General features: G+C 39.2%; 1 protein-coding gene across 1 annotated transcript; it reads left to right on the top strand.

The window, feature by feature from the left end:
• The first annotated feature begins 2,633 nt into the window (after positions 1–2,633).
• On the top strand, positions 2,634–9,532 carry si:dkey-52l18.4 (uncharacterized protein LOC560708 homolog). The gene is made up of 6 exons (XM_067364369.1): positions 2,634–2,691; positions 3,150–3,485; positions 3,628–3,777; positions 7,573–7,585; positions 9,166–9,288; positions 9,352–9,532. Exons 1-6 carry the CDS (start codon positions 2,634–2,636, stop codon positions 9,530–9,532), a joined length of 861 nt encoding a protein of 286 aa, XP_067220470.1.
• The last annotated feature ends 1,531 nt before the right edge of the window (positions 9,533–11,063 follow it).

Raw genomic sequence — 11,063 nt, 5'->3', positions numbered from 1 at the left:
CAAGCGATTTTGTCATTATACCATTTTTTTCCCCATTAAAAATAGTGTTGAATCAACATTAAACGTTTTGTTCCAAGAAAAGGAAAGATGTAGTCTAAAGATCAAAATAAGCACTACAGGTCTAGAGCATCATGGACAAATATCTGTTTTTGTAAAATATGAGGTGTTATCGGTAACACCGGTGTTGTCACAAAGTTATTAATTAAACAAACACAGGAAATATGTATGCCTGTAGTCAAAGCACAATCTACAAACAGGCTGCAAGGTGACAGCACATAGAAATCAACTCATAGACTGATCAGCCACAAGAAATCTCCAATCAAGAAATGTATAATTGTCTTATTTTACTGCTGGCCTGTAATTGGCCAACCAGGGAGAATACCAAATGAATTTAGCGATAGAAATGAAGTAAAATCAGGCTTTGAGTATATTTGTATGGATAATGAAATTTCTGTCATTAATTACTCACCTTCATGTCGTTCCAAACCCCCAAGACCTTCGTTCATCTTCGGAACACAAATGAAGATATTTTTGATGAAATCTGAGAAGTTTTTTTTATCTCCCATAGAAAGCAACGAAATTACCACATTCAAGGTCCAGAGAAGTAGTAAAGACATCATTAAAATAGTCAATGTGACAACAGTGGATCAACCTAAATGTTGTGAAGCAATGATAATACTTTTAGTGTGCAAAATCAAAACAAAAATATTGACTTTATTCAACAATTTCTTCTCTCTCACAGTTGACACAGTGCAGTGCTTCTGTGTTTACATCTGAACACTGGCTCAGTATTGGCCGAGGCAGTTCACATGAGCATAATAAGTCAACAATGTATGCCACATTATGACAACTATGGGCGAGGCTAAGAAATTTCACATTCCACGCAATTTGTTTTTGATTTTGTTGACCTCCTAGAATGTTTACACTTCCCTAGTAATAATTGTGGGTGGTGATGTTTGGCTTTCACACAATGCAGCCATTTGGTAATGAAAAGGAGGACCACTATTGGTCCTTAGACAAAAGATGAGAGGGGTGGACTTGTGAGGTTGCACTCTAGGTAATAAGGGCAATGGAGGTGGGAATTAAAAGATTCCCAAAGGGGGAATTTATGAAATATGTTATTTATCCTATAGAAAATAAATATTTGAAAGCCAGATGTGTTTTGAGGCCTCATGGTCTATGTGACTGTGATTACAAGGGTCAAATGTATCTGAGAAGTTAAGGCCTTTGCACACTGAGTCCGAAATTTTCGCATGCGTTTTTTCGTATTCGCAATCCTAAAAATTCGTCACGCACCGAGACCTTGCACACTGAGTCCGATGCGTATTAATGAATGCGTTGCGAAAAAAAATCGCAAAACAAATCGCAAAACAATACAAAATGAAGTCTTCAAGCAGTGAGCACGATTAGTTGTCTCCTCTAGAAAAAGAAAGAGAAAATATTGAGTCTATTCAATCCCGAGATTGCATAGAGAGAAAGAAGAATTCACCTCATCAAGGAGCTGCGGGATTATCCGAGCGTTTCAAAGTTTACTTCAGGATGTCAGTGGCTCTGTTTGATGCTTTACTACTGGCACAATCTGTCTTTATATTCGGTCTCTTTGTGTTCCTCACGTTGTTAGTCAGTCAGTGCTGCTGTTTTGTGCTGTAGGCAACGTGGATAAACTTGTCAGATGGTATTCTGGATTTTTGCGTTCACTTACGGTGGCTCTGAATTGTCAAAACGTCTCTCAAAATGCGTGCCACGGATGCGAAAAACGCAGAAAATCGAACCTGATCCGAATATTTTTTTGACGGACGAAAGTTTCGGAGGCAGTGTGCAAACGCGATTGACATAACGTGAGGTCGAATTTATTTTTTAACGTGCGAAAGTTTCGCATGCGAATTTCGGACTCAGTGTGCAATGACCTTTAGCGTGACCACTAAACATATTTTTCCTAGTCAGGGATTTTTCTAGTAAACTGCAGGTGGCTATGTAAGAATAAGACAATTATTAAAAGGTGTCACGTGAAGGCTTCTTGCCTCTGGGAAAGAGCTGAGTGTCCTTGGAAAATGTTGTATCTTACCTTTGATGTAGGGATGACCATCAATTGCAAAGTTTCTACAATTAGAGCGAAAGGTAAGAGGAGAAAGGTTTAACTGTGTGAAACAGGAAGGGTGAATCTAAGCAGAGAGGTAAGTCATGTGGTTATTGAGAAATAACAAATAAGGAGATGTAGCCTATAATAACTGCGCCCCGGCCAGAGACAAACTCAGATGTCCGTCTTGACTTTGTTGAAAGTCTAATTTTGACTGGATTCTCTGGAACTCTGCCTGTTGAACTTCATTTGAAATAAAGAGAATACTTTTCTCCACAACAGTGGCGGCTGGCTTGACCGCAGAAACAGCAGGAAATTAACTAGCGTGAAGCTGTGAACTCATATTTCCTTCCTAGTGTGCACCTTTAACAATACAACTGAGTCTGCCAAACATAATTAAAACTAAAAGAAGAGTCCATTTCCCTGCAGTGAATGAAGAGAGTGGGTGTTTAGAAGAACTAAAGAAAGTAGCTTTTGCTGTTGTAGGCCTACTCTGGAGTGCTTGACAGAAGAATTGGCTATTAACTGTGAAAGCTTGTCCGGAAAATTATTAACGATGAAAAGCGCTTACAGGTGTTCCTTGACCTTTCTGGCATTTTTGTGTATCTTGAAAGGTAAGACACTTCTCAAATTCATAGTTAGTTGCTACACTTTCAAAAGTAGCCGATTTAATTATTAATTTTTTTCTTAATAAAAATAATGTTTGAGTAGTGTAAACATTTACAATTCGCAAATATTTCTTTAATGTTTTTGCAATTAAACATTTGTATGGAGCCCCCCTGAAGTGACATTTGAAGCCATCGCTACTTAAGTCGTAAATTTTAATGTTTATGAAAAATCTTGCACATGCAAACGAAAACATCTGTGTGCACCTAAAAAAAATTTGCATGCTAATGGGTTATTATTTTATGTTTATTTTGATAGTTTTCTAATTCACAAATTTGCAAAAATCTACACCTTGCACAATTGTTATTTTAAGGGCTCTTTAATTGGCTAATACAATCTGAACACATTACAAAAAGTTATTTAGTGTAACTAAAAGCTCAACTCGCTTGTTTTACTCTGATTTCAGTATGTGAACTGTGCTCAACTGTTCGAGGAAGTCGTGCTTCAAAGCTTGTTGCAGAGGGGAGCAGTCTCCGGTTGAGCTGTGAAGTGCAACACTGTGGGGTCCCTGGCTGGACTGGAGGATGGGAATTAATGAAAATGAGGACCACAGGATTTACTCGCCTCACTCCCTCTGAACGAATCGAGCTGTCCAATTACAGCTCAACAGCCAATAGCACACACCTGTTAGTCGACATTCACAACATCAACCAGTCAGATGCTGGAGCATACAAGTGTATGATAACCTGGCCAGGACAATTCTCTATCAGTGGGCACGTGACATACGTTACCGTGACTGCAGGTATATATGTGTATCCTGGACATGCTATTGGTTTGAAATTTGCATACAGAATACTGCTAAAGATAAAATGAGTAAGTATGAATAGGTTCATCAACCCATGGCTGAATCAAATCCATTTAATGTGTTTATTCCTGGACAGCAGCAGTACACTCACCGGGCAGAAACCTCTATCATAGAGTTCTGCTGTGTCTTAGTGCCTCAGTGTGCTTTCCTCTTGTTCTGGGATTAGTTTGGTGTCTGACCCGAGATCATCCATCACCACCCCCTGTCCCGCCTCGCTCCTACACTACCTGTAAGAGCCAACTCTCTATTCTGCAAATCTATCTATCTATGTCACACAAACACACACACACACACACACACACACACAGACACATACATATTATATATATGAGCAATATCACACTCGTAGCCGTGCGATATGGCTGTATATCAGCACGCTGTGATTCGTCCGTAGGCACGAGGCCGCAGGTAATCACAGCGTGCTGATATACAGCCATATCGCACGGCTACGAGTGTGATATTGTGTTTATACAACAGTTCGACGGCATGAGTGTGTAAATAAATAAGAACAACAACGGAGTGTCTTTAAAACCCTCTTTTGTGCAGCACTACTTCCTTCCGCCACGGATTCAAATCTCTATTTGACAGTTGCACCAAGCCTCCGTTACTAATTCTAAAACGTCACTTCAGAACTAGTAACGAAGGAACGTTTCAAAACTCAAGTTGTCAGTTAAACCAAGCTTCCGTTGCTAACTCTAAAATGTCACTTTAGAACTAGTAACGAAGAAACGTTGAGTCGCTTCATTGAAACACATTGAATTTTCTACAGTATTAGAGAGAGAGAGAGAGAGAGAGAGAGTAGGCTATTACCTGTGTCTGGTATATTTCATTACATTCATTCTTCAAGTCGATGTCCATAATATTATATCCTTTATACAAGTACGTTTAAATGTCCGCTGAGGAAGGCGATCTTGTTTTACAGCTTTGGGAATTTTCCATAGCACCACAGCGTTAAAACAACTTCCTTTTGCAAAAGTTCCTTTCAATTTAAAAGTCTCTTGTGCTTCACTGACTCATTCTCCTGTAAAGTGTTGCCGCCATCTAATGGCGTATTAATGTAATGTTCACTCAATCCATATTACTTAATGGACATATTTATATAAAATAATATTTATTGAACAACATAAGCACAATTGTACAGTTCAGTCAAACATAAAGCACTAGTTATTAAAAAAAAAATAGGTCACCATTTACGCTGGTATGTGGGTTTTACAAATATTTAACGAATGAAAAGGATTTTAAAGAGCCTGTGACAAAACCTCCTAACTCCATTGGATCCTCAACCTGTCAATCAAGCCTCATTAATCCGCCTCACCTCGTGAATGAAGTGCGCACGCAGTTTGGACATCTCCTCTGTGCAATGCAAAGGTAAATAAAGATCTGATGTATGAAAAAAAAAAACTGTAAAGCGTTTTCTTTACTCAAAAAAAAAACAAAAACATATGTTTATAAAGTTTAATGTTTTACATATTTGAAGCGGAGAAGAGTCTGATATGTCCCGTCTAGTTGTAGCCAATGTGCTATATAAGGATGTAACGTAATGTTTATTATCAAATTTAATATAGCACAATTCGACTTGCTCTGTAACAAATAAGATAAGACCAAAGATTGCCCGTTCTATGTACTCAAATTGAATTATGTCTCGTGTTTAACCACTATAAGAGCCAGCGGCAAATCCCCGAGGCACTGGCCGAGATGAAGCTATTCTCGGCGATTACAGAAGCACTGAACGGCCGCTGACGCACTCGAGATCGCATCTCCGAAAACATCAAAACAAATTGTAAAATAGGCGCTGTTATTAAATATGAGTCACATATTTCAGTTCTAAACAACTACATTCTCGCCTAAAAAAATATTAAAACTACAGTTCGTGGTACAAGAAGTAGTATTTGTAAAAATTATGGTTGATTTGATCGGCCGCCATGACGGTCACTTCAAGCGGAGTGATACAAACGGTGAAAAGGCAGTAGGAGTGCTGTTATCACTGAAATATCGCATGGCTATCAGCCAATCAGATTCGAGAACCAGACAGAACTGTTGTATAAATATATATATATATATATATATATATATATATATATATATATATATATATATATATATATATGAAGAGTTCATTTGCAAAAACCGATAAACGCCATTTTTAAAAAAAATGAACTAAGTGCTGTGCATTATTCTCCATATATAGCACGTTCTGTACCCTAAATCCATTTTGTCAGAAGAGCCGGTTTTGCCCACTTTCAGGCATCGCAAGTTCACGTTTTACAGCAGAAGCCGACAAGCGCCCTTGTTTGTGTACAGACAGAAACCGATAAGTCCGTTTTAGCGAATCAGCGCGCAGTATTCAGGTCAGGTGACAAGGCTTCTAGTCACTTCAAAAAGACGCGCTAGCTGAGGAAAGTTTTATCAAAGCTCACTAAAAGTGATCGAGGATTTATGATTTCGACTCCTGTAAGTCCTTGTACACCATACACGACTTACATGCTGAAAAATTGGTTGTCCTTTTGCTTGTGTGTGTGTGTGTGTGTGTGCGCGCGCACGTGCGTGTGTGGATGAGTGTGTGTGTGTGTACTTGTGTGCCGATCTGTGTGTGTGTGTGTGTGTGTGTTTGAGAGAGAGAGAGAGAGCGTGTGTGTGTGTGTGTGTGTGCCGATCTGTTTGTTTGTGTGTGTGTGTGTGTGTGTGTGTGTGTGCGCGCGCGTGGGTGGGTGGGTGTGTGTGTGCGTTTGTGTGCACATGTGTGTTTGAGAGTGTTTTAAATGCAATTACTTGGGTTTTGTTTAACTATGAAACATGAAATGTGGAGTTATCTGCTTTTGCCAAAAAAACGACTGTTGGAGTTATCTGCTTTTGCTACAAAACAAACTTTTAATATATATATAAAACATACTTTCAATGAATTTTATTTTTTTAATTTACCTGTATTTTTAGAGTTATCATTTCTTAATCAAAACAGCCCAACTGCAGTTTGATTGTTATTACTTGAAATGCACAATAAAAAAAACATGATTTGTGAGAATTCATAAAAATGGAGTTATCTGTTTTTGCAAATAAACTCTTCATATATATATATATATATATATATATATATATATATATATATATATATATATATATATATATATATATTAGTATCTACTGTTGTTTATCTGTCTACTGTTTAAATGACTTGTTTTCTTGTTCTAGTTGCAGCTAGTGTGAAACCAGTAAGTACCTCACTATCTAACCACTACCTGGTTGTTTAAAGAGGCCATGAACTGCATTTTTATTTCCACTTATAATGTTATCAAGATTTTTACATTAAAAAAAACATCCTAATTTAGAAGTAATAGGCTGTTTTGGTAACGCTTTAGATTACAGCCCGGAAAGTACTGCATATTTACAACAAATTTACAGCTTAACTGTCAATAATTATAGTGTAACTATACAGTAAGTAGGGCTGGGCGATATATCGCATGCGATTGTCACGCGCATTTCTTCAGTAAAGCCGGTTCCCTGATTACCGCTAAATCGCCATCACCTGCTTTCAAATGAAGCGGCATTTAATAGACAGAGCCATAGTTCACTGATAAGCCACGCAATATCGCGTTCAATATCGACAGCGATTCATATCGATAATGAACACGATACTGCGTGTCTTATCAGTGAACTTGGAAACTTCAAATCATAAGGTTGCCCTACAACTAAAGCTTCTCTGTCAGCTTGACTGAATGAGCTGTCAATTTTTCTTTCATGTTTTATGTTCAGACATCATGAGAATTACATAACACTTGGTATTGTAACATAACATGTTATAACAAGAATATCTATGGCAAGAGCTCTTTTCAGCAGCTGCTTTCTATCCTCCCGATTATTTTATTTTGTCTCTTTGCATACTGCTGTAATAGTACGAAAAAGGACAACATATGCTGCACATTTGTGGTCTGTTCTCTCTATATAATTTACAATACATCCCATTAATAATTCACTGGAATGCACGAAGAATCTCTTGTTTTTCTCCTCAAAGCCTCACGTCTCTTTCCAGGTTTGTTTCACAGGTAAATACAATTTATTAAAATGGAAATCACTTTGAATTAGCATCACGCAATGCTAAAGTTCATGAACATTTTTATTAAGGCGACGTATTACATAATGCATATATATCACGTTATGTTCACCCTGTCCGTTATTGCTGTGGAATCACACTTTTTCATGGCCTGTTGAAAGTACCTTGTTGATGCTTTTACACTTTTAAATGTCCTTTTAATGTTCGTTGGTTGAAGGGTGAGTAAAATAATGTCATCTCATTGTCCCCAGTTTAAAAATAAAACGCATTACTGCGTTCATAGAGTCTATCACTGACTGTTTACAGCTTAATGGAAATTACTCCCATAATTCGCACAAAGCGTCATGGGGTGTTGGAATAAGGTGAATACAACATCAGCAATCACAGACATTCGCATTAAGGCTGGATTAGATTTCTCCAAGCACTGTGGAATTTGCACAAATAACAGTATGCAATTTGCTCTAGAATTTTTATAGGGGTTGTCTGAGAAAAAACAGACATGGCAGATTAGGATGATATTCTGCACTCATTTGAAATTGACATAACATTCTATGACATGAAAGTCATCTCAATTTAATCTCATGGATGTGGCTGTTGTGGTTTATGATCATAGGAGCATCAGAATGAGAAACAATCAAGACATGAAAGTCATCTCAATTTAATCTCATGGATGTGGCTGTTGTGGTTTATGATCATAGGAGCATCAGAATGAGAAACAATCAAGACAGAATAACAGAGACGGCAGTTCTCGCGCGAGTTTCACATGATTTTCCCATGAGAATGTCATGAAAGCTTCACGTTGCTCATTACAATGTCCTTCTCGCTAAATTGCTCCCAAATGTAAGATTGTTGTCTATCATAACAGTATAAGTACCCCTTAGTTAAAAAATATTTACAGTATAAATAATTTGTTATTTTCCTGGTTGTTACCCCTTTATTCCCAATACTTTACATATTGTTCCCCTATACTTACACATACTTACTGTATAGTTACACTATAATTATTGAAAGTTACGCTGTAAATTCTTTGCAACTACACAGTACTTTCCGGGCTGTAATCTAAAGCATTGCTGCTATTTTCTATCCTGTTTTTGACCTTCTTTTTCAATCACTCTGTTTTGATAGGTGTGCTGCATTCAAGACTTGGAAGTAAACACCCACTGCTATGATTGGGTAACCATTTTGCATATTAAAATAATTTTCAACGTCTCTGCCATTACATGTGTGGAATTGTTTTGAAAACTTCCGATGCTGAAAAATACACTATATTGCCAAAGGTTTTGGGACGCCTGCCTTTATGTGCATATGAATTTTAATGACATTTGGCCCACCTTTTGGAGCTATAACAGCCTCAAACCTTCTGGGAATGCTTTCCACAAGGTTTAGGAGTGTGTTTATGGGAATTTTTTATCATACTTCTAGAAGCACATTTGTGAGGTCAGTCAAGCACTGATGTTGGACGAGTAGGCCTGGCTCGCAGTCTCCGCTCTAATTCTGTCATGAGCCAGGTTTGATTACTCTTGTTTTTAGGTATCTTTTCCTTCCCTATTGTTCATCTTTCATTGGTTTCAGCTGTACCCTGTTACTGCTGGCGTTCGCACTCCTGCGCACGCACCTGTTCTGTGTCTTCACGCTGATTGCGCTGCCTACTTCTCCATGTTCTTTGTTCTTGTCTGTGTCCGGGAATTGTTTGATGTAAGTGTGACGAGCTCTCGCTCTTAATACTTGACGCTATTTTGTATGTGTGTGTGTGAGCAGCTATTTATCTGAGTCTAAGGTCCCAGCCCCAGTCCAGAACCTGTCAGTGTTCCTGCCTTCCTGTTCTGCCATGCAGTGTCACCTGTTTAACGGCGTGGTCGTTTCCTTCTGCCAGCCTGGGCCTTCACCAGCTGTCTACGCTTCACTCCTGCTGGACCACACTACAGTCGAGGATCTGTGACTCGGGAGGCTGCTGTATTATCCTTTATTCTCCAGCTGCATTGCTTCTTCTATATCACGCCTGGCAGTCTGTTTCTGTTTGTTCTTGGGACTGAATAAACTGTTGCAAACTACCTTTGCCTCTTAACGGTCACCTGAGAGATTCATCCCAAAGGTGTTCTGTCGGGTTGAGGTCAGGATTCTCTGCAGGCCAGTCAAGTTCCTCCGCACCAAACTCACTCATTCATGTCTTTATGGACCTTACTTTGTGCACTGGGGCGCAGTCATGTTGGAACAGGAAGGGGCCATCCCCAAACTGTTCCCACAAAATTGGGAGCATGAAATTGTCCAAAATGTCCTGATATGCTGAAGCATTAAGAGTTCCTTTCACTGGAACTAAGGGGCCAAGCCCAATCCCTGAAAAACAACCCCACATCATAATCCCCCCTCCACCAAACTTTACACTTGGCACAGTGCAGTCAGGCACGTGCCGTTCTCCTGGCAACTGCCAAACCCAGACTCATCACTCGGATTGCACCACTGCTCTAGAGTCCAGTGGTGGTGTGCTTTACACCACTGCATCAGACTCTTTGCATTGCACTTGGTGATGTAAGGCTTGGATGCAGCTGCTCAGCCATGAAAATCCATTCCATGAAGCTCTACGCACTGTTCTTGAGCTAATCTGAAGTCCACACAAAGTTTGGAGGTCTGTAGCTATTGACTCTGCAGAAAGTTGGTGACTTATGCGCACTGTGCGCCTCAGCATGCTCTGAACACGCTCTATGATTTTACGTGGCCTACCACTTCGTGGCTGAGTTGCTGTCGTTCCCAATTGATTCCACTTTATTATGATGCCACTAACAGTTGACTCTGGAATATTTAGTAGTGAGGAAATTTTACGAATGATAGGTGGCAACCTATCACAGTACCACGCTTGAATTCACTGAGCTCCTGAGAGCGAACCGTTCTTTCACAAATGTTTGTAGAAGCAGTCTGCATGCGTAGGTGCTTGATTTTATACACCTGTGGCCATGGAAGTGATTGGAACACCTGAATTCAGTGATTTGGAGGGGTGTCCCAATACTTTTGGCAATATAGTGTATCTTGTTATATAGTTGAAACATTTGCCAACAGTGTGAAACATTTATGCTTATATGTTTTGAGTCTTATAAGTTTTGGTTGTGGCAAATAAAGTGCACTGTCATGTTTTAATTAAAATAAAAAGGAAAGAACAGCATAACACAACTATTCAGTTTGACTGCGGCGCTACAGTATAAATACTTAGTACATATCAAACGATCTGTATCAGACATACAGGGGCAGTTGAATGAATGAATGAATGAATGAATGAATGAATGAATGAGGCATTTATATAGCGCTTTCATATGTACTACTGTACACCCAAAGCGCTTTTACAATCATATCAGGGGTCTCTCCTCATCCACCACCAGTGTGCAGCATCCACTTGGTGATGCGACGGCAGCCACAGTACAACGGCGCCAGTGCGCTCACCACACACCAGCTGTAGGTGGAGAGGAGAGAGAGTGAAAGAG

This window comes from Chanodichthys erythropterus, chromosome 17 (genome assembly GCF_024489055.1).
Source record: "Chanodichthys erythropterus isolate Z2021 chromosome 17, ASM2448905v1, whole genome shotgun sequence".
Taxonomy (NCBI): domain Eukaryota; kingdom Metazoa; phylum Chordata; class Actinopteri; order Cypriniformes; family Xenocyprididae; genus Chanodichthys; species Chanodichthys erythropterus.
The sequence above is the reverse complement of the archived record's forward strand: the minus strand, read 5'-3'. Positions and strand labels throughout refer to the sequence as shown.

Excerpts from the sequence above, each read along its gene's own strand:
- si:dkey-52l18.4 (XM_067364369.1), top strand. The coding sequence starts at position 2,634 with ATGAAAAGCGCTTACAGGTGTTCCTTGACCTTTCTGGCATTTTTGTGT. Across the intron at positions 2,692-3,149 it reads ATTTTTGTGTATCTTGAAAG|TATGTGAACTGTGCTCAACT; the intron begins GTAAGACACTTC and ends CTCTGATTTCAG. Across the intron at positions 9,289-9,351 it reads GTGTCCGGGAATTGTTTGAT|CTATTTATCTGAGTCTAAGG; the intron begins GTAAGTGTGACG and ends GTGTGTGAGCAG.